The sequence below is a fragment of the Choristoneura fumiferana genome, chromosome 6 (assembly GCF_025370935.1).
Source record: "Choristoneura fumiferana chromosome 6, NRCan_CFum_1, whole genome shotgun sequence".
NCBI lineage: Eukaryota > Metazoa > Arthropoda > Insecta > Lepidoptera > Tortricidae > Choristoneura > Choristoneura fumiferana.
In genome coordinates this window covers 17,064,163-17,089,275 of record NC_133477.1, presented here as the reverse complement: position 1 = coordinate 17,089,275, position 25,113 = coordinate 17,064,163, and the positions used below count along the sequence as shown (strand labels likewise).

Sequence of the window (25,113 nt, the reverse complement as noted above, 5' to 3'; positions counted from 1 at the left end):
ACTTTCAGTGTCTTAACTTTTGGGCTCTTTAGTTATTAGCATTTGATAAAATAATTATTGAAATCAAAATACCCAAATCTTCTATTTACCGTGGTAATGGACAGGCTGTGATTCCATTACGCGAATTGAGCTTCTATTACCGAGGGTATAAAAAAAAACGCAATTTTCTACATCGGTAAAAGGAACCCGTACATGTTTTGGAACTTAATACCGAGGGATTAAAAAAGGTAATGGTTTGGTTCTGTATAATAAATTGTACATCAAATATTTTTGAGAAAATTTAAATAAAAAAACTAAAGTTATGATTCGAATAGTGTATCCAGCCCATTGTATTTATTATGCTTATGCCACCAGTTATAGTTTGATGTATGCATGCTGAGTAAAAGTCACAACTTTATCAAAAAAATCTGCACTTACGGTACCCTAAATGTGAATTATTTTAACAGAAAATAAATGTCACTCGTAATAGGGACTTCTTTAAGAACCTATTACCGACCTAAAGACAATTGAATGGGTCGGTAATAGATCCCAAACATTCTATTACGAGGGTTATGCGATCATACCATCGTTAATTGGATTAATTTGGAGTATTGTAAAATCTAATTCCGACCTATAAAAACTATAGGATAGAGTGTTTTGAATTACAAATCAAATATACTTATACATCCTTGACATATAACCAAAAATTACATAACTGTAAGTAAATATAAAATTTAATCGCAATATTTAAACAACTTGGCAAATAAACGGTTCTATAGAAACTACAAATTCAGTATTGAAGTTTTTGCTAAAAAATTAAGAGTTTGTTAATACTTTTCATACCACGGAAATAGTTTTTTAAAAGCGTGAATAGATCAAGATTGGAATAACTGTAACAAATTATATAAACGAAATTTATACCAAAAATAAAGCTTGAAGAACCAAAACTACCACTTAAACTATTACCGCGATATACACGGTATTACAATCAACAGTTTAAAAATGGCGCTATCGCCGCTGTATTTATTTTCCATTTAATCTATTTCCGGGCCAAAAAATGTACAAAAAGTATTCAGAACTCGGTACAAAAAACTATAAAACCATTTAAAAACCATAACATTAGTTAATGCCATAAAATTTTGTAAAACACTAAATAAGATTCGAGTCTGCTTGTATGTGGTGTCACGCGTAGTATGGCAAATCCTCTTCCGCGGTGCCATTTCGGAAAAATCACGAATTGCGAATGTTTGATTCATTCACATACACTAGCGCTAATAGATCCGGAGTCGACTAAAATAAGCTTTTACCTTGTAAAATATATTTTTTAAGAAAATCTATCGGTTTGATTATAAAATGCGTATTTTAAATTGCCGCGGTGATGGCCGTCGATTTCGATACCCCCGGTAATAGCGCCGTTACCTATCTTAGGTTAGTTCTTTTTTATGTATGTAAACTCATAATTGTACAACTTTAAAAATTACTTAATACAATTTTATTATCTTGTGCTGTCAATTATTCAATAAATTAAATATTAATCTATTCATATAGAAAATATATATTAAAAAAGCATAAGCAATTTAAAAAAATAGTTAATCGAATACATTACGAAATAGTGAGATAACTGAACACCTGCGCAAGAGTGGATTACCGGTGGACCGACGTAAATAGATTAAGGTATAAGTAAGGCCCGACCACAGAGAAACTCGCTTGACGATCTTATCTAGAGCGAAAGGTATGCCAGCTACTATAGCTTTTGCTTAATTTTAAAGGGTCATTCAATAATATTTTTTTATACTTGTACAGTCAAAGACATAAATATCTATACACCCATGGCGCCAAATATATGTATATGTCGATCATAAGGTTAATTGAACTATGGGAACTATGGCCCAAGCCCTCCCATTCTGAGGGGAGGCCTGTGCCCTGCAGTGAGACGTATATAGGCTGGGATGATGATGATGATGATGAGGTTAATGGCATAAAGGTGTATAGATATTTAGACACGCCCAAAATAGGGTTCCGTAGCCATTACGAAAAAATTAAGTAAAATTTTTCTAAGGATTTCGTATTTTATACGGAATCTTCCAAGTTTGGGCATATTTTATACCTTAGGCTGCTATTTATGAGTAAAACTACTAATAATTCTCAAGCAAACTTAGCCTTTATAGTTTTCCTTGAAAGTTTGATATACTTACTACCATACTGAAATTTTTGGTTAAGTTTTCTTGAGAATTATTAGTAGTTTAAGAGTAAATAGCAGCCTAAGGTATAAAATATACCTACACTTGGAATATTCAGTACAAAATACGAAGTCTTTAGAAAAATATTACATAATTTATTCGTAATGGCTACGGAATCCCATTTCGGGCGTGTCCGACACGCTCTTGGCCGGTTTTTTCCTTACACTGGACGCCGCGGGATAAAGTTAGTAAGTAATACAATACAGTCTCAATAACACAAGTAGAGAGTAAACCAAAATAATGAACAACTCCGCTGGCTTCATGTGCATGACTAATTGTAGTTTAATAAAGGGTGCTAAAAATAAGATACCTTTCCTTTAATTAAAAAGCATTTTCTTTTAATAACATGTATTGCATTACGATTTAATTAACACGTGTGATTTAATCAGTAGATTCTTAGTAGCAATTTGGTCTAAAAGGGTGCATATAAATACTGTAATTATAAAGCAGTAGGCTCTAATTAAGTATACTTATACACTCTTCAAACGAACGGTGAACTCATTTTAGACCTGCTTGTTGAGCAAGAACCATTCCAGTTATTAAAATTATATCATCATAGCACTTGTAATTGTTTTTTGTTCGATAATGACCTGTAATACTAATATGTTCAATCGCCAACATAAACCAATATACCTCTAGCTTTAGATCTAACTAGTTACCTACCTACCTAAGGCGTGCTAAATCTTTGCCTTTTTTTAACCGTTGATGTGAAAAGAGGGGTCTTATAAGTTTGATGCCAAATGTCGTTCTGTCTGTCTGTGGCATCGTAGCTAGGGTTGCCAACTTTTTTTAAAAGATAGTCTGAGAAGGGCAATAAACAGTATTTTTGTTTTAAAGACAAATTTTAGGGTGCTTCTCTCACAACTTATCAATTTAGTATCATTTTTAAAAGCCTCATATACCTCGACAGAATTAAAACAAAATTAAAATAATAAGAAGCTACATTTTTATAAAACTTTCATTGGCAGATTCGTTCTGAAACACCACTATTGTACTCGTAACTATTTATGCTGCAGTCTCTGTTTCTTTGAATGTAACAGAATCTTTATGAAACGGAGTAGTTCTGATAACAATAGGTACAATAATAATAATGGTATCTATTATCGAGCTGATCTGATGATGAAGCCGGAAACTAAGCGATTGAACTCCAAGAACAACAATGTAACTTAGCACAGCAACATGTCACAAGTTATTTAGGCATTGTCTTGTTCTATTGAATTATAAAATTGAAGATTATAATAGTTTCAATTATCTGTTTCCTTTTTTGGTCACTTTAATAAGACGGCTGTAAACTCAAATGGCAGAACCCACATATCAACAGGATATTATAAAATAGTAGTCATCTCGTTAGAATTAAGTATCTGTAGGCGATCAGTTCATTAATTGCCCCACTTACCACCCACCACCAAATCAGTTTTGTCTTGTACAAAATAGAAGAAATAATTATGTCTTCCGAACAAAAGGCACAAAGAGCTTAGAAAGTGGAAAGTAATTGTATCAATACCTAGTGTCATCTGTTGCATTATTACGAATTGCTATTTTGTAGTCATAAGGGGGTTTTCTAAAGGCGGTCTATCGAGAGAGTATTGCGAGCGAGAAAAGGTGTTTTTATCAAATATGTGCGTCAAAAATCTCCTAAAATTGCGTTACGTATTACTTGAATGCCCGCTAACAGTCTTACAATAATATATTCGATGGAGCTCGTTCATATCGATTCGATCAATTCCATCTTATCCAATTCCAAAAACAGGCTGAATGAAACGTCTTCAAAACGAATTATTTAAGTATTAATAAAACTTTACTTACTTATAGTTTATAGTCCGGCCACGATGGCAATAAAATGTAAGGAAAGATATCACAATAACGTTGATACCTGTTGAGCTATGACTTGTCATTATGTAAAATCAACTTCAAAGTTGCTTTAGTCTATCTTTTTACCGACTTCAAAAAAGGAGGAGGTTATCAATTCGGTTGTATTTTTTTTGTATACTAAAGGGAGCTACTTAGTTCTACACGGATTTATATAATTTGAGCTTCATTGCACCATCACCAGCAGTCTCGATCTAGTTAGTTAGATATTAAACAGAAGCTCCTCTATTGGAGGCATTAATAAATAGAACTCTTTTCTTACACAAAAAGTACAAGTCTGCTAACTAATTAAATATTCATCATCATCATCATCTCAGCCTATATACGTCCCACTGCTGGGCACAGGCCTCCTCTCAGATCAAGAGGGCTTGGGCCATAGTTCCCACGCGGGCCCAGTGCGGATTGGGAACTTCGCACGCACCATTGAATCGCTTCGCAGGTTTGTGCAGGTTTCCTCACGATGTTTTCCTTCACCGCAAAGCTCGTGGTAAATTTCAAATGAAATTCCGCACATGAATTTCGAAAAACTCAGAGGTGCGAGCCGGGGTTCGAACCCACGACCCTCTGCTTGAGAGGCGATAGGTCAAACCACTAGGCCACCACGGCTCCATTAAATTTTATTCATACCATATTAGATGCATACCTACGTGCAAACATGACTGCTGTTTAACATTAGAACCGCCTCCAACGAAAAGCAAACAACTTAAATGACATATCAATATCATCCTTGAATAAGCACTCTTAATCATTCATTCACTCTATTCGTTCATGACTCATTCACTCAGAGGTGCACTCATTGACTTTGGATTTGGCAGATCGGGTCAAGGTCAGCTATTGTCACTTTGACAGTTGTTTGACGTTTGAGTTCGGAATGCCGATTGTTCGTCTGTTATCTTAATTAAATTTTAATAAGTCATTTGTTTCGGTTTGAGTTACATAAATATTGAATGCATGAATGCGAGTAATGGACGGCCTTTTTCTTTGTATTAGTGATCGTTTTTTTTTATTAAATTAAGTTTAAGGTAAATTGAGATGTCATTAGTCTTAAAAACTTATGAGTTAGGAAGTTTTTATTTATGATTATTTATTTATTCGTCAGTGTTAGTGCGCTGACACTCGATACTTGATAAATTGTATTTAAATCTAAGCCGGCTAGTCCACGCAGGTACTTAAAATTAGAAACGGTTTATTTTCAATCATGGCCTTTAATTATAAGGTTCTCAACACTAGGCCATCTGGTCGTCATTAGACGACCAGATGGCCTGTGGTTAGAGAACCTGACTACGAAGCTTGAGTCCCGGGTTCGATTCCCGTGTCGGGGCAAATATTTGTATGAAAAATACGAATGTTTGTTCTCGGGTCTTAGATGTTAATATGTATTAAGTATGTATCTATCTATATAATTATATTTATCCGTTGCTTCGTACCCATAACACAAGCTTTGCTAAGCTTACTTTGGGACTAGGTCAATTGGTGTGAATTGTCCAGTGAAAAAAAAATGGCGTTCTCAAGTATCCTGTGAGATTTATTTCTTTTTGCCCAAGCTAAAAAGTAGGCACTTCGCTGGGTCCATGATACTTAGCTTGGAGTAGGTATCTTGACCTGCTAAAGATACTCCAAGTAATAAATTCGCGAAACACCACCGCGTTCTAACGTGCTAACAAAATTTCGCAACTTACTCTAAATACAAAATACAACACTATAGATGACCCTCGACTTGTCGATAACTCTTTATCGACTAGTGGCGAAACAAGTCGATACCTTAAGAGGAAAGTTGTATAAAACGATAGCAGGGATAATTGTTGCGTAGGTTTGGACAAGTATGTGGCAGCCATTCGGCTTGAGTAGTAAGTACATAAAGGTTTAATTCAGATTTGATTTAAACCTGTTAATAATGATTTATATACAGTCAACTACAAAGAATTAATACGGTCAAAGTTACAAAAATATGTATACATGACACTTTTGTAGCTTAAACTGCATCGATCTCTTTGTAGTTGACTGTGCCTACCTACGTAATATGAAATTTTATTGAAAATATGTTTCAAGTTACTTATACCTTTCGTTTGGTGTCGAGACCCTTGGTCCGTGGGGTCTTAGCACTTTGAAGCTTTATAAAGAAACTAGCTGTTTCCCGTGACTCCGCATAGTATTATTTTATCGCTATCCCGCGGGAACTATGCATATTTCCGGTCTAAAAACTATCTATGTCCTTCCCCGGGACTCAAACTATCGGTATACCAAATTTCATCTAAATCGGTTCAGCGCTTTAAACGTGATTGAGTAATAAACATCCAAACATCTAAACAAACTACATTTCTAATATTAATAAGAAGTAAGATAAGATAACAAAGAGCTTATTAGACGTCACAGGAACCGAAGAGCTGGCAGCTTTCTCGGACAAAGAATTAGCTTATAGGTAGAGTCATTCACGATGACGCGTGCCGTGGTTCTTTTTTTTATTTAACTGGATTGAAGTGGGTCTCCTACTGATGGTAAGAGTTCACCACCGCCCATAACATCTGCAATACCCCTGTGTTGGCAGATGTTTATGGGCGGTGGTGAACGTTGCCGACCTAGAGCCTAAGATGGGATACCTCAAGTGCCAGTTATTTCACCGGCTGTCTTACTCTCCACGCCGAAACACACAGTGCAAGCACTGCTTGCTTCACGCAGATTACAATGTCATTAATGTCTAATCTTGACAATCACGCGTCTTCGTGGACGGCACTAGGTATAGCTGTGCAAATGAAGAATTCTACCGGTATAGATACGTATGAAAAATACAAATATTCATGTTTCTCGGATGTGTAATTCAAACATGTATTTATCTCGGCATAGAAGTATACGTTTATCCCGGCACCCATAGTATAACTTTTGCTTAGTTTGGGACTAGGTCATTTTGAAATGAAATGAAATGATGTTTATTTGCCAGAAACGTGGTTCAGTGTGAATCATCCCAATAAAAAAAAAGTTATAATGTATTGACATCTTCAAACGCAAGTTCTCCGTATAACTTTAAGGCGCAGGCGCATTGCCAAACTACTATACGGAAAACAGGACGTGTGCTGAATCAGCGCCAACCACATTAGGTCACTTTCCCGAGTCTATTAGATAAGTACAAATTATACAACAAACCTCACAATTTATTGGACAATAAGTCCGAAGGTGCCATTGGCACCCACTGGCGACAACGCGGCCTTACGAAACAGGTAGTTACAAGTGGAATAGATCCACGAAGTTACAGTTCAGTACCTATTATCATACAAACTCTAAGGGGGAATCTCATTTTCAAAGTTCAAAAAAAGTACTGGCGAAAAATCTTTAGCAGTGTAAAAAAACATTGTCTTTTTAAAATGTTCCAATTTTTACTGGCCAGTGCGCCGCACTCCCACTATTTTTTTTATTGGTCTGAAGCTACAGGGTTCATGTTCACACTTCCAATAACGGACACAATGTAACCTTCGTTCACTCTTTCTTGGAAATAAATGTACAACATCTATAAAAGTCTCTAGTGACGTGAGAATGAGAATATGCAGTAGGTAGTCGATAGGGTGCCCCTTTGTTTGATCTGACGAAACAATGGCCACATAGCCTTATGGACAAATTGAAAAACTATGTACCTTTAAAATTAACCGAAATCTAGTCTAAGCGATAAAGAACAACATTTTGGAATGTATTAATTTGTTAGGTAAGTAGGTACACAACCACTTTATAAGTCATCATCCCAGCCTATATACATACGTCCCACTCTTGGGCACAGGCCTCCTCTCAGAATAAGTGCATATTTATTTTAATTAAGGTAGTTTGTACACAGAGAAAGAGAGAGATAACACGATTCTATTGTTCTAGTACTGAAAAAGTTTAAAATCGTATTCGTGTCACTTAGTAACTTTGTCGTTACCTACTGCGTATCTAGCTGACAAGCATTTTCACATGATGTTATTTCATTGAGAATTTATTTACAGTAAGTAAGTATTTTCCTTGTTGTCTTGATTATCTTACACTTAATGCATTTTGCTATTGAAGATATTTTTAAAAACATTTATTTATTTATTTTTGTTTTTGTGTGTTTTTTAAGTATGTGTCTATTCATTTAAAATAACTTTTTTACGCATAAAGTAAAAAATCTCCATTTTGAACTCGTTTGTCTAAAATACTTAATAAATTAAAACATTTTAAAATGGTTTATCTTTATGATTTATTGGCCAGATCGGAGTGCGGTCAGTTCCGTCGCCGATATTTAAGAATGGAATGACGTAACCAAACGCAAATGTATATTTTCAAATATCACCTACAGTGGCCGTATTTGTACATTATCGAAATTAATACCATATTTATCTATAATTTTGACTGTTTCAACTCACGATGTCTAAATTAAGCTTAGCACGCGTAAATCTGGCGTTGCAAAACTAAAAACATTACATCAATTGAAAGCCGCCGATGTAGTATGGTAATGAAAATCAGCAACCCGACCTTGGCCGTAAGTAGCTACATGGTAACGTTCACTCTTAATTCTAGTTATCCTGACCAGTTGTTGCATAAAAATGAGTTAAGATTTGCTTCATTAAAGATAACATAGCGAACGAGCAGCGTTAGCGGTTCAATCACTTGATACTTATACCAAAATGAAAATACATTGAAACGGCGAGACTTTTGCAACTTATTTGAATTAGCAATGTAAACGAGTCCGCAACTCCGGCGCAGCTCAGTGATCGATGGCGTCCTACAGTCACCAATTAGGACGCTTTTTAGCTGATTGATCAATAATTTTGCGTTGATTGGTTAAAGATGGGAAAACGGTCATTAAATTTAAGCCGTTATATGTTTGAAAACTGCTTAGTGGATTTAGGTACGTATACTTAAAAGTTATAAAGTAATCAAGAACATCAATGAAGAGTAGGAAACTCGCGTATAGTCGCTTCTTTCTGTTTACCAATTTTACCTTTATATTTTGGTGGTTGCTCATCTTTTGAGAATTAATTTTAGGGGCGGCTTTATTGTATTATGATTTTGTTTGAAAAAAAAAAAACATTTTCTGCCAAATTTCTTGCGGCACATTCTTCTTGGCAATGATGATCTTTCCGAAAGCAATGGTAGTATAAAAACCGGCCAAGAGCCTGTCTGACACGCCCGAGTCTGGGTTCCGTAGCCGTGACGAAAAACATCATATTATCGACATAGTTGCTACATGTCCTTGCAAAATTACAGCTTTCTAGCACTGATAGTCCCTGAGCAAAGCCGCGGAATGTAATATTAATTATTATAATGTGAATGTAGTAATATTAATTAGCTTAGATTAGACCATAACGTAACATAATAATATGTCTGCTACAATAATTACTAATCAGGTCATAAATAACTAATTATATCATAACAGACAGAGAACATATGTATACATATTACGGTACAGGGTGCGATTCTAATATATGCGTAACGTGTCATTATGTATGAACGTATCTCACTTAGAATTGCCATAAGTGCACGGTTGCAAATAATGACATTATGATTAGTTAGGGCATTCCAAGTTGACATATGTGCCGAGTGTAGTGTAATGGTTATTTCTACTGCTTTAAGGTACAGTTGTTAAACTTTTTGTAAAATGATTTAGTTAAATGATTTCGATATCAAAATGCAAATGCAAAATTAATTACCAAAGCATAAATACCGAATTAAGTATAAACATAACATAGATGAGAATTATTTATCGTTTGCTAATTTCCATAGACCTGTACCTAGACTAAAATGCAATTTGACACAAATACATAATAATACAAGTGAACCAATTTGGCAGTTGACAAGTTTATCAGAAATACTGATTTTATATAGGTAGGTACTGCCCTTCTTGACTATATTAAAACTTAAACTTTTAACGTAATTTATTTATTTTGTAATAGTTGTAATTTTGAATGTAATTTTCTTGACTAAATTAAAACTTAAACTTTTAATGAAATTTATTTCTGTCGTTTTTTGACAGCATGTAATCTTAAATTTTTTAATTATTATTGTGTGCTCTTACAAAGCGTCTTGGACTGGTTTTTATTTTAGAGCCTTGTGTACATGACTTGACAATGAAACAAATAGATATATAAAGATAAAGTTTTACGCTCAAATAACTCTAGATTTGCAGCCTACATGTCAATTGACACCACAATAACGAGTGAAATGTGTGTCAATGTTAAGGCGAACCACTCACAGAAATGTCAAATCGGAACTTAAGTTGTAAAATATGTAATTAATGTTCATGACGTATTTGGAGCAGCATAAAGGTCATATAATCGTGTTTGTTGAATAAACAGTAATTTAAAATTGTACCACTTTTGAATCGTAAAATATCATGTTCATGTATGTATTTTGTTACATGTGAATTAACTATAATTATAATGTTGAGCTGTGGTTTTGCAATGTATAGGTAACACTGTACCTATTATACCTACTTAAAGTGTTTACTTTCTGTTGGCTTGTTGACAAATATTAAAAATATTCAACGATTCCAATAAGAACTCTTCAAGTTCATTTTACCACTTTGACAGTCCAGAGCGCACGACCAATATGCCTATAACCGTCCGGGTTTTTTATCGACGGACAAACCGCGCTGTGCTTCCACAATTTTCAAATTAAAAGGTTTTGAATAAAGACGAAATACTGAGATGTTTACTTATTCAAATAATATTTATAAAACAATACTAATATTATAAATGAAAGTAGTCTGTACGCACAAACACAACCGATTTGATAAAATTATAGAATTTTGACAATAGGTATCTATCCGACGGTTGAAGCGTTTAAGCTTTGATTTGGTCAGTTACTGACACTAAGTATCCACGACGGTGAAGCGTATACCATAGTATCGTCGGAGTGTCAAGCGGTTAAAAGTTTCACACTACTATGTAGTAAAATTATGTAGAGGTTAAGAGAAAAATCTCATATGGAAGAACGGTTGAAAGCCGTACGCTATAACAGTTCTAAATCTCTTCAGAGTAGTAAGAGTAGGTACATGAAATCAACAAAACAGTTACATATTTTCATTATTTTTAATTCAGTAACACAATTATCGTTAAAAAAATAGTTTCAGGTGTTTGTTTATATTGGAAAATTATTTTTATTTTGGTACTTAACACATAATTAGAACTATACCGATGATATTGGCATTTAGCGTTTCCTTTGTCTCTTGCTAATGTAGAGCTTTGCCTATTTAACAGCTTTAGACGGACGCATTTGCATACACAGAGATTCTCTCCTTAACCTTAACTGCTCTTCCACCATAAACAAAATGCATGTCCAAATGGGGTGACACTCTTTCCCGGCCTGGATAATACCGGGATAGAAATACCGACCATGTTTTTCGTGTATATGCCCATAGAAGCTCCTGTCAGTTTCTATGGGCGTGTACACAAAAAACAGGGCCGGTATTTCCATGTCGGTGTTATCCGGGCCGGAAAAGAGTGTCACCCTTTAAACGTATTTATAAGTGTCACTGTCAAAAGTGACAGATGAGGAAAAATATAATGTCTCTTTATCATATCTACCGAACAACGGCTATACTGATAGTGTCTTTTCCAACCTCGACATTGGCGGAATCATCGATAGTATCGATGGAGTACTTTCAAGAATTGAATTGAATTGTCTCGTTATCATGACTAAACAAGTGTTTGTAAAAAAAGGGTGTTAAATTTTTCTACGTCTATGTTATCTGTCATGAACAAGGATCTTTCATAAACTAAAATAATTTACGTCTCCTAAAACATTGTTTCGTTGAACTTTCGAAGGCCTAAATACATTCTTCTACTTACCTTGTCCCAAAACTGTAGTTTGACTGATCACTAGCACTCACGAAACATACTAACTCACATAACAGGCTCCGAACAATGTCGCGGGATCTATAGGTACCATACTTTATTATGGAACTGAACCTACTCAGTCTGTCTGTCGGCGGGAAAACGAAAAGTCATTAATATCATTATTATAGCGCTCGACACTTACCCTTGGACTGATTGGCGACAAAGCGAAAACTAATGTGGGGTGTTGGTTTTGGATTGTTTGTTTCAATGAAGTTTGAATTAGCATTCAAGTAACGGACGCAGTGTCGTTTTTGAGGTCATAAACGGCGCGATTACGTTTCAATAATGCTTAATTATGTGTAACAGGTGTGAGGATTCAGTATTAGCTGCCAAAATGGCAAAAACGGAACCCTTATAGTTTAGCCATGTCTGTCTGTCTGTCTGTCCGTCCGCGGCCTTGCTCAGGACTATCAATACTAGAAAGCTGTAATTTTGCACGAATATATTGAAAATAGCCGACAAAATGGTACAATAAAAAATTAAAAAACTTTTTTTTTAGTTTTACCTCCCATAGATGTAAAGTAGGGGTGATTTTTTTTTCTCATCCAATCTTATAGTGTGGGGTATCGTTGGATAGGTCTTTTAAAACCATTTGGGGGTTGCTGGGTCCGATTTATAATATGTTTGCAAAATATTCAACTTTAAAGTTCAAATTTTCATTAAAATCGAACGCCCGCCCCTCTAAAATCTAACCCGGTGGTTGGAAAAATTTGAAAAAATTCAGGATGGCCAGCTTACAAGGAAAACAACGGTTAAGTTTTTGAGAATTATTAGGTAGTTTAAGTAGAAATAGCAGGCTAAGTATAAAAATATACCGAAACTTGGAATATTCCGTACCAAAATACGAAATCCTTAAAAAAATATTACTTAATTTTTCGCAATGGCTACAGAACCTATTTCGGGCGTGTCCAACACGCTCTTGGACGGTTTTTTAATACTAAATCATCTCTAGCAGCACGCTGCCTCTCAGAACGAAAAGGCCTGGCCGTTGTTCCCTCGCAAGCGAAGTGCAAGTTGGGTGGGTACTTCAGACCCACCATTGCACTGCTATACAGCTTACTAAGTAGAAAAGTCCTGTTTTCTCCCTCCAAAATTATTATGGCAATGAATCCCGTTGCCTTACATAGGCTATAGGCAACGAATAGGCTACAGGGCATTAGGGCCGGATCAGACCATCCACCACATAGTGGAGGAGTGCCCCAACAGGCGTTTTGCGGGAGGTATGAGCGACTTGCTCGAGCTTACGGCAGGTGCTAGGGATTGGCTACTTAATTTAGACAGGTTGTTGTTTTTTTTTGTAATTTTTTAACTATAAGCGGGAAATAAAGCCATATGAAATAATAATAATATTAGGGCTCTTTACAGTTGAATACTGTGATTGGGCTAAATAAGGTGCGAGACTTTTGATTTTGAACTTAAAAGAGCGCATTTGTGATATTGTTTTATAATTCGTGGATTCTGAGTAGGTACAGGATCTACCAGAGTAAAAAAAGTTAGGTTGGTGCAATCGACAAAATATTTTGATGACGGAATTAAGCGATTTCAGTTCCATTTACCAAGTGACCTGCACACTTGTTGAATCACATCCGAACACAAAAAGGGCGTAACCATAACCGTCAAGGACCGCTCTGGTATTCGCCATATTAGCATAAAACCATTGTTTTAACGAACTATGTATGTAATTAATATTTAACGTCACCTTCGGGAAGATTGAAGAGGCTGTGTAGGATTGTTTTGTTTGAAATATTGTTTTAACACCATTGTTTAGTTTTAAGGATGTACAAACAAGGTTAATAGCTGGTTAGTGGCCTTGAGTGCGTTTACAAGGCCAGAAAAAATAAAATTTTACCTGTGCCCCTCATGTATCCCCACGCGCGGAAAATCATGTATACATAGGCGTTGTTATTGCGTAGGTATGGCGCGAAATAAGTGCCAAATACATTTTAATGAAACCACTCTTAAAAACCTGCTTTCAAATAAAAAAACGCACTCAAATCGGTTCACCTGTTTAAGAGCTAAGGTGCCAAAGACAGACACACATAGCGGTCAAACTTATAACACCACTCTTTTTGCGTCGGGGGTTCAAAATAGGAATTATGTAACCCGTGTAGCTGTATTATATGTAGGTACTCGTGTTTTAACAAATAAATATTTTTATTTATCTTTAAGAAAAACCGCTTAAGCGAATAAACGAATTCTTCGTACGTAGACGAAGTCACGGGCCACAGTAGGGTGGCATTCTTATATTTATAAATCAAGTATTGAACACAGGATATTTAACAGTAACAGCACTATCGGATATTCAAACGCCTGTAGCATTTCCTGCACACCCATTTATTAAGATCATTTCAGAGCGACCACGGAAGCCTATAGGTTCCTAGTATCGCTAGAAAGTGGAATTTAAACTAGTTCCTTGAAAAACTAGACCCTGTACCCCTTGGTGTAAATAGGGGTATTGTGGCAGATTAGTAATATCACTTAAGTACTTAACTAACTATATTCCACGGCGTCGGTCCTGTCGAAAAAATTAGACTTAATTTTTAGTAGCCTAGAACTCCATTACGTAACTAAACTTAAGTGACAACAGTCGGGACCCATTTCTATGAACTTTTGAGCCGGTCTCGATTTTCGAGTTTTTACTGTAGAAGTTTAGTTAACCCCACACTGCATACGTTTTACTAAAGAGCGGGGCGCAGAGCCACCACTGGTTTCTTTGGGGTTCCGAAGTTTCTTTTTATGTCCGATTTGTGTACCTACCCAGTAGCATGGGTTGGCACCTGGGGCGGATTACTATAGGCTCCCCCCCCCATCGTCGTCGTTGTCTTTCAAAAATAAGACTTCTTCATATAACACGTCATGCAGAAGCACGTTGTCTTTGGCACCCCCTTAATTGGTGCTGGTACACAGGGCGTGTAGGTTAGGTACAGTCACCAGCATTAATATCTGCCACAGCGGAGCGTGCAAAAATATCTGACACGTTCTTCCGGACCTAGAAATAGAGTCGTATCAAATATTTATGCACGCTTGTTGTGTCAGATATTGGTGCTGGTACCTATTGCTTACAACCTATGTGGTATTTAATAAATAGTCATTGTATTGTTTGTACATATGTGTAATAAGTAAATCAGAAATATTCTATTCACTTAAATACCTGACGACGGCATTTATGTTTAGCCACAAAACGTTTACCTACCGTAATTTATTTAAGGACTATGAATGCATTTGGCACGCATATGCTGCGAATTTAGATTAGTGCATTCAAAGCTTGAGTGAGATTAACTAGGTGTGCCGTGCTAATGGCAATGACTAGAAGAAATATAATATAATACTAGGTACCTAACTGTTGCACGCGACTCCAGCCGCATATAATTCGTTTACCCCTATCCCTAGAGAACTATGTAATTTTCTGGGATACAAACTATACTATGTCCTTCTCCGGGACTCAAAATATCTGTACACCGAATATCATCTTAAGCGGTTCAACGGTTGAGACGTGACAAGGTAACAAATAAACAAACAGACTTACAAACTTTCGCATTTATAATATTTGTGGAATAAACTTTGCCCGCGGCTTGGCAACGCGTAATCCATTAGATCAGGCTGTAGTATTAAAATTCCCAGATTTCACCAAATTCCCACGGGAGTTCTCAAGAATTACATTGAGGATTTTATTAACATTAACATTTCGTTACTACCTTGAAAAAATCTTGTACTTATCTAAAATCAATATGTCAACAAAATCGAAAAATTAACTATTTTGAGGTACCTACGAGTTTCTTTTAGGGGCTGTTTCACCATCCATTGATTAGTGTTAACTGGTTAGGTGTGATGCCGTCTCTATTTGTTTTGTTCGAATAGACGGAGACGGCATCACATTAACCGCCAGTTAACACTAATCAATGGATGGTGAAACAGCCCCTTAAAGTAGGAAGTGACGATTTGCAATATAAGATACGAGACCTTCGTCTGCGCAGATTTCGTTTATCGCTTTCCTGCGGAAAGTACGAAATTTTAACAGGAAAAACTATCCTGAGACTTAAAATCTCTCAATATCAAAACCGTAAGTCATTAAAACTATTAGGTACCTACTAGAGTTTACCCGCGGCTTCGCACGCATATACTATTCGATCTGGTAGTTACAATTGAAATTCCGGGATTTTATAAAATTCCCCTGGAAATTCCCAAAATTTATATCGTGGTCTCTATTGAGGTTGTGTTAAGAATAACTGTCCAAAATTTCAAGACTCTAAACCCAGTGTTTGAAATTTTAAGATTTTATCCCTATCCCTAGATACATTTATGTGTTATTCCAGATGTCCGCTATCTACTCACCAAATTTCATCCAAGTCCGTCCAGCCGTTTTACGCAGCACGTCGCTTTCGCATTTATAATATTAGTAGGATCAATCTAATTTACATTCTACAAAAAGCCTTCCCAGCCTACTAGCAATCAAGTAACATATCATCAACATAGAATAATATATAATTTACGCGTGCGTGGGGGTATACCCATAAATTTACTCAAGTATGGCAAACTCAGGTGTAATTTCTCGAAGGACAACCAACTCTAGGTCAAGGATATCGACTTGGACAATCAACGAAATCTGATCCAGATCTGCTGAACACTGACGTAATCTATAATCTTGATTTAAGGTTGACACGGACCGGTTGTACGTACAAACACGTAGGTACACGCGTGGTGTTACATTTTAAACAGAGCTTACGCCATGTAGTTGGAAACTGTATAGCGTGAGAAGATCACATAAGTTTACTGTAGATTAAATGTATATTCAAAAGTTTATTTAAATTAACCGCTACCTACAGTTCTATTTTCTACATTCTTTCATCGCCATATATTTTTGATTAGGGAACATTCAACACGTCAATGAAGTTAATCCTAGACAAAAGCTAATGAAGAATTAAGATAGTTAATTTATATGCAGTAAAACAGTGTAAAGGTCAATTCAATCAATTCAACAACAACTCTAACAAGTTTCTTTTTTTCCAGGATCTCAAATCAGCGCTCAAGTCTAAGAACGTCCAAGGCTTGGAGATTCATGATGCCCACCGCTCCCTCAACAAGACCTCAGTCTTGGAGACAATTGAAGCCGGCCGTGCAGCCATCAACGCTGCTGGAGGCGGCCCCCTCTTCCTGGCTTTACCCTCGCACCCGGAACTGCTCGCCAAGTACTACGACCTGAGGGTACTGGTGAAGAAGGTGGATCTGATGATGGTGCATACGCACGAGTTGGGGATGGTAAAGAAGATGGCATATCACCCGAGCAGGCTGAGCGGACTCTGGGATATGATGAACACGGTAGGAAACTTAAATACAAGGCTTTTTGTCTAATGCCCCATCCAGACTCTACGAGGCTACGCGAGGGAATGCGAGTTCGGAAGTGGAAGTCTTCCCTCGCCTCGCCTCACTATCACTCCGCTTTGTGTCAGTTTGTCAGGCGTAGCGGGCAACTGAATAAATCGAGTGTGGATGGCTTGCGCTCCTGCAGCCTCCACTCGTCAAGACTCGTGCCGAGAGCCTCTAGTCTAGGAGGCTAAGAGGAGAGAGAATCAATTCAATTCAATTTTTGGGATAATATGGCCCCATCGATCCATGCGATGATTCCGCCAATGTCGAGGTTAGATTACACGGCCAGAAGAAGGGAGATCGTTTTCACCACTTCTTTCTGTCAAACCATAGAAGGCGTGGGTAGAAAGCGATGGTGAATGTGTTAGACAATACGGCCTCTGTTCTGTAATTGATACCTACAGATTATTTGTCCGTGCCGGTGCCAAGTTTTAGAATGGGACGGGCCCATCTCTTCCCATGGGTGTAGTAAAAGGCGACTAGGACCTGAGGCCGTATTGCCTAATGTTTCTGACGCTCGCGATAGCAATCAAATGACAGTTTTTGTATGCGAAATTTGTTATTTTATTGCGATGGCGAGCGTCAGAAACGTTAGGAAATACGGCTTCTGAGGCCTTATATTGTCTAACACGCAGGGCTTTTGCCATCGCTTTCACCATTTCTTTCTCTCACCATCTTACACCGTTGGGCAGAAAGAAATTGAATGCGATAGTAAGCGTCCGCGCTTTAGAAAATACGGCCTCTGATGTGAGAATGGGCAGCAGAGTTTCAATGTTTTCTGAAGTTACTTAACACTTCGTACATCCCTTTTAGCACGAGAAGTGACAAACACATACAAGTTTTTAAATGAATAGTATTAACGGGAATTTGTGTGCACTGATTAGTAGTAATATTAAAAGTTAATCCACACTCAGAGACTTCAATTGACAATACTAATAACATCTCTTAAATTTAATCACATTGCCTTCTTTCAAGGACTGTAATAATATACTAACAATACTATAAATATAATAATAACCGTATCTTTATATAATAATAGTCATGATTGAGCTTGACATATAGTTTTTTACAAATAAAGGCGTCAAGTTAAGCGCACAAAAAGTGTAATTAACGCATGAGCTTGCTTATGAGTTGTGACAGGTCTCGGACACAGATTTGTGTTCGTGAACTTTGTTTCCGGATCTAAGTAAATACAAGGCGTAGTTAGCGGTTTTAAACTTCTTTTTAGGGTTCGTAGCCAAAATGTCAAAAACGGAACCCGTATAGTTTCGCCATGTCTGTCTGTCTGTCCGTCCGTCCGCGGCTTTGCTCAGGGACTATCAATGCTAAAAAGCTGTAATTTTGCACGGATATATATGTAAACTATGCCGACCAAATGGTACAATAAAAAATTCTAAAAAATTTTTTTAGTGTACCTCCCACAGACGTAAAGTAGGGGTGATATTTTTTTCTCATCCAACCCTATAGTGTGGGGTATCGTTGGATAGGTTTGCTAAGACGATTTTTCGATTCAGTGATTTGTTTGCGAAATATTCAACTTTAAAGTGCAAATTTTCATGAAAATCGAGCTCCCCCTCTTAAAACGCAGGTGGTAGACCTTGTGCAAGGTCCGCCCGGATTGCTACCACCATCTTGCTCGCTAATCCTGCGTGAAGCAGCAGTGCTTGCACGGTTGTGTTTCGGCGTGGAGAGTAAAACAGCCGGTAAAATTACTGGCACTTGAGGTATCCCATCTTAGGCCTCTAGTTGGCAACGCATCTGCAATTCCCTGGTTGCAGATGTTATGGCGGTGGTGATCTCTTACCATCAGGAGACCCACTTGTCGTTTGCCATCCAGTCGTAAAAAAAAAAAAAAAAAATCTAAACCTTGGGTGGAAAAATTTGAAAAAATACAGGATGGTAGTAAGTATATCAAACTTTCAAAGAAAACTATAACGGCTAAGTTTAAGTGTTGTGAAAAACGCTCATTTCGAGGCTTAAACACTCGAACCCTAAAGACTCTCGACGCTTAACGACTCAAAGGCCTCAAAGACGGTTTCTTGCATCCATACGCAAAAAATAAGCCAATTTAATTCTCAAATATAGCCAAGTCTTTAAGACTCTGGAGTCTTAAACGTTCGAGTCTTTAAGCCTCGAAATGAGTGTTATCCACAACTCTACTAAGTTTGTTAGAGAATGAATAATATATGTATGTTATATGAATGCCGCATTGTCTTGTACTATTACTCATTCTGTGGCATTGTTTACATCTTAAATCTGCGCAAAAATACTTTGGAAATTTAGCAATAAAGGATACTTAGATATTACTTAGGTGTAAAAAGAGTATCACGCTATTTTAATAATGTCTATCTTTTTTATAAGCTTTTCTTTACCTTACCCTGTTTATTTATTTGTTTGTTTGTTTATTTGTATGGGTCAAATCTTGGAAGCTAAATTTGACCCACTTTCAGCGGTCCGAATGACTTTAAATTTAGCATACTTATGTAAATTTGGTGACAATACAATAATCTGGTAGTGACATCTATGTGGTCCTGCCTGGATCGTCTCCGCAGGAGAGAACTCCTCAATGGTTAATAGTAGGTAGCTACTGACTTGAAATTTGGCACGGATATGCAGTTTAGATGACAATGCAAGTACAGTCAGAAAAAAAAGCTTGTATTAAAAATGAAATTTTTAACAGAAACTATTCTTACTTATGTAATAGATGTCTCTTACATGAGAAAAATACGAGTATATTCAAGGAAAATTAAAACGGTCATATATAAGCTGAGGCGTGTTTTTGCTTTGGCATTTAAAATGTCCATATTTTACGGTAGTGCTGGCCTCGTCTTTTTAAGATAGTGAGTTTTCCTTCTGTTTTATACAAGTACAACATACACGATGCGAAAAATTGCGATATTTTACCATAACTTTTTTTGTCAAGGAAAACGTTTTAAGACTTGGGAACATTTGAGAAGCAGTTCAACGGTTGTGGTGACGTTCCGAATCCGCATTGGGCCTTGTGGGATGGGCACTCCAAGCCTTTTCCATTCTCATAGACCTGTGCCCAGCAGTGGGCCGTATATAAGAAATAATAAGGCTTAAGCAATTCTGCATCTCTAACTTAGAGTACAGAGTTCACTGTGGGTTTATCCATTAAATTTTCCCTACTTGCTTGGTTTCCGATATATACCGCCATAAGATCGTAAAGCCATATTTAGAGCATATTTTTATTACGTAGGTTACTATGTATCAAGGTTAATAATAGGATATAACTTATAACATGCATGCAGGCAATAATTTAAAATGATTTATCAATGATGATCTCATTAAATCTCCATATTTATTAATTACTGTTACTACGACAAGACATCCATTTACCCGCCCATTACATTTTATACCGTTTATTCTCACGATGCATCGACTCAAATCATTCTGAAGGTAAACTACTGCAGAAACATTCTAATTTACCAGCTGTACCTACTTTGCAATTTGAAGCTCATTTTAGATTAGCTCAAACTTTTAAAACGTGAGCAAAATTAGAATTCGGCGCATGTAGGTCATACATTGGCAGATGCATCTCTAGAAGCCTAGGACTTTACATTGGCCTGTACAGCCATGATTCACTGTAATGACTAGAATTTGCCATAAATGGCGAGATTTGACATGTTTTTTGCCCAGACCACTAGTTTGCGGATAACTTATCCTTAAAAGTATAGCGAGTTCATTTTATATTGTTAGATATATATGTCGATTGATTTGGGGCCAATGTCAATATGCCAGGCTACCAAGCAACATGTTGAATTTAATTGTTTTATACTCAAAGAGATATTTTTTTATTAGATCCAATAGAGCTGATAGGTTTTTTATTGCGCCAGAGTGCGCCAGCGTAAAATATTCAGTATGACAAATCTAAAATTATAGTACCTATATTTGTCTCATTTGTATTCATTCCCAGAACAAAGATAGATAGGCACTAATTTGTCTCATACCAGCGGTAGGAACAGTACTTTTAGTGCCGCCCCGTGGGATGGTTCATCATCAGCAATAGACGTGTTAACAAATATTATTGTCAGCGATTTTCGTACAAGAAGAAGCGAATTAAGTAATTTATGATCTTTTACAGTTGGTCGATGTCTCTATGAACGGTAGCAACCGTAAAAAATCTTTGCAGTGATAGTTTTGAAGCAATGAATGATACATTACTTAACTACTGCTCAGATTATAATTCAGGCGTTTAACTCTGTTAGTACAGTGGCCGGTAACTGGACTAACCGCACCAACAGACCTACGGATGGCAGTTTTGAAATAAGAGTAGGTTTCTACTTACCAGAAAACTGCTATACGTCAAATAAAAGAACGCATGGCTCCACTTCAGCTTATAAAATAATAATTATTAATCGACTTAAATCTACTGAATCACGCTTAGACTCAGTTTCCAAAAACTAAAATTATCTATATAAACCTTCCAGGACTCTGTAGTGGACTTGGTAGTCGGCCTGGGTGTCCCAGCTTCGAAGATCGTCATCAGTCTTCCAGCCACTGCACGCCAGTTCATCCTGAAGAATGAGACCCTCAGTACTCCTGGCAGTCCTACCACGCAGGATGAGCCCAAGGAGATAGATCAGGCAGAGCTGTGCCGTCAGCTCCAGAAAGGACGGTGGACTTTGGAGAGAGACCAGGATCTGTCCGCGCCTTATGCTTTCAAGTAAGTTTGTTTTGGGTTATTGCTGCTTGTTTCTGACAGGGGTAAGTAGAGGATGGTATTGAAGTCCAATTAATCGTCAACGTTACGTGTATACCTAAGTATATTTACTTACTTTGTTACTATAAGAATGAGTAACTAAAAATCATGCACTGTAAAATATATTTTTTGTCATTATAATTGTCTACTCTTATAGATCATTTTTTATTAGTTTATTGTTTATTTGTATTCTGTGTGCCTATCCTGTATTGTTCATGTTGGCAAATAAATCAATCTTAATCTTAATCTTAATCATAAGATAGGTACATATCTGTAAATGCCACAAGCCATTGGTGGGAACAATACTTAAATCGGCAAGTAATTAAGTACCTACAAAAACTTTTAATATACTATTTAAACGACAGATGCCGTTACGAGATGTTACGGGGGTTGATGATGTAGTAGGTACGGGCGTCCGTCCGTATTTCGCGCACTAAGTTATGCCTGGTGAGCGAGCGGAGGCGGTCGCCATATTACCATTTCGTTCTAGGGTGGGCTTTCATCGTGTAGTTTAGGTGTTTGTGTTGTTTTCTGTTTTCAGTTTTAAAATTATTATTTTTATCAGTAAAAATAATTAATGAGGCATTTTGTTATGAGAACTTCTGACTTTTATATTTTTTTACGAACTGTCCACGAACAGGCTAAATTAATGTAAAACTATTTCTTTCCAGAAACACAACCTGGATGTCCTTCGAGGACTCTTCTTCAGTCGACGTGAAGGGGAAATACGCTCGAGTCCGAGGTCTGGCCGGCCTGGCTCTCCACAAAGCTGACCGCGACGTGGAGACACCCTGCGGCCCCACCCTGAAGGCAGCTCTGGCCAAGGTGCTCAACCAGCAGAGCAGGGCGCCAAGAGCTGCGGTTTTGAGGTGAGCAATAACAAAAGGGATTGCCATTTTCCAACTGCTGTGTAAAATGGCAGATATATTTGTGATGAGCCTAATGATTTAAGGGAGCGAAGTGTAATTTATGCCAAGTAGGTATGGAAACGCGTGGGAACACGGCCCTAGCCGTCTCATTCTGAGAGGAGGCCTTTGCCCACGGACGTTTATATACTGGAATGATGATAACGATGATCCTCATGCCTATAATCTTGTTTTTTATACTTCCAGGTCTCTGGAACATGAAATCCTGTCCGCCCCCGCGCATGCGCGCGCACTGGACGCGCTCCAAGTGTCTCCGTACAGAATCACGCAGATCGTCGACTCGGACGGAGTCATCCATTCGATTCGAGAGGTCCGTGCTTTGGGTTATAACAAGTTCAATGACATTAAAAAGAGATGCTGAATCTTACATAATTTATTTAAACAAGAGTCTAAGATACACTCACAGCTACCAAATTAGACTTTGACACTAGACTCAGAGAATTAGTTTACTATATACCTAACCTAGACACGATAAGATACTAGATAAGAAACACAACCTGTGATTTTGTCGCCAAACGTACGGTGGTACTATTAGTTTATTCAAGTGATACACTCACAGCTACCAAAGGCAAACACTAGACTCAGAGGCCCTAACCTAGACATAAGATACCCGCCCTGTGGTCGCCTACGATTATCTGTGGCTGGCTCTGTCCATCACCATAATCAAGTCTGTATCGTTCCAGGACACACGTACGGAGTTCTCTTGCTCCCGTCAAGGCTACTTCGTGCACCCTCGCTCCTGCGCACGCTTCTACCGCTGCGTTAAGTTCGATCAGCTGTCACCGGACTATACTGTAAGTCACATAATCCCGTTAGTATTTAAAGTACCTAAGTACCTTCAACTTGAACACATACTTGGGTAATCTACCCGCGTTAATACGTAGGTATAAGTCTTTCCTAAGCTTTTGTTTAATTTGCCCTGTTTGTTTGGTAAAATCTTAAGTCCAGGCTACTTACTACGAAGTGCAAAGTTCGAATTTCGTATCTTGCTGTCCCGCTGACGCTTATGCTACGCTTATATTATTTAATACGAGAGTGAGAGGGACGGAACTTTGTAGTAGGCCCCCAGTTTAGACTAGCAAGAAAAATAGTGCAAGTTGGATTACATTGCGATTCTATAAAGCGAACGAGTTGAGTTCGAGCGCCGCAAAGTAGGTATGTAATGACAATTTTTCTTGCAGGTCTGAGCGTTAAAAATTGAACTTCACCTATTTTCATTGGTCTTATTGACTTGAAATTAGCTATACATTGTTATTATTATGTAGGTAGTACATTTTGATGATAATTCAAACAATTACTTAAAGTTTGTTATGCATAAAAAATACATTTTTAATCTAAATTTACTGACGTTTTTCGTCCTTATCCTTAGGTATTTGAGTTCGACTGCCCCGCGGGTCTGGCGTTTGACGCACGATACGAAGTTTGCGTGTGGCCCGGCAGCCTCCCCCACTCGCAGGCCTGCCCCGGATCTTCTGAGATCGCACCCGTGCCCCAAACTAGATTCATCTGCCCCGAGCATGAAGGTATAGTACATCAAACTCAAACTCACAACATTTATTGACATAAAAAACACACTACATCACATCAATGACACAGTAAAAACATAAATAGAAGGAGAGAGAAAAATTAGAGACGCATTCAATTACATACGCATGAAACGCAAGATAAGAGCTCTGCGTGTGGTCCCGTAGCCTCCCCCCACTGGCGAGAATGGACATTCCGGGATTTCAAAAACCCCCGCGTCCAATTTCAAGTCCTTACTTCTAGCGGTTGATTGTGGGATTTTACCCCAATGCCATGGATATATTTGGGTAAAAAGTAGTCTGTATGTTATTCTAGATATCCAGTTAAGTGTCTGCATAGTTTCAATTAAATCCATTCAGCCATTTTAGGGTGAAAATGTTAATACATATCCCAAATGCCCAGGTTACTACGCGGACCCCGAGAACTGCCGCTGGTTCTTCGCGTGCCTGGACCACGGCAAGGCGCCGCTGTCCGCCTACGAGTTCCGCTGCCCGTTCGGCTTGGGCTTCGACGCTGCCCGGCTCAAGTGCGACTGGCCCTGGCTCGTGCCCGCCTGCGGGAACATCGCCCGGTACGAGGCCGAAGCCTTCGGGTATTCTGGCGCTGTGCTCTCTGGTTGGTATAATACAAATTTCTACCCTTTATTA

The 25,113-nt window shown here is 37.6% G+C and overlaps 1 protein-coding gene across 1 annotated transcript in view; it reads left to right on the top strand.

Annotated features, from left to right (window-relative positions):
• Nucleotides 1–25,113, top strand: part of LOC141429215 (uncharacterized) — a 38,281-nt gene that overhangs the window by 7,010 nt on the left and 6,158 nt on the right. The window contains exons 2-8 of the mRNA XM_074089489.1: nt 16,937–17,245; nt 21,745–21,980; nt 22,688–22,885; nt 23,129–23,252; nt 23,626–23,736; nt 24,312–24,465; nt 24,869–25,081. Of these exons, the coding sequence (XP_073945590.1) occupies nt 16,937–17,245; nt 21,745–21,980; nt 22,688–22,885; nt 23,129–23,252; nt 23,626–23,736; nt 24,312–24,465; nt 24,869–25,081 (1,345 nt within the window). The remainder of the gene's footprint in view (nt 1–16,936; nt 17,246–21,744; nt 21,981–22,687; nt 22,886–23,128; nt 23,253–23,625; nt 23,737–24,311; nt 24,466–24,868; nt 25,082–25,113) is intronic.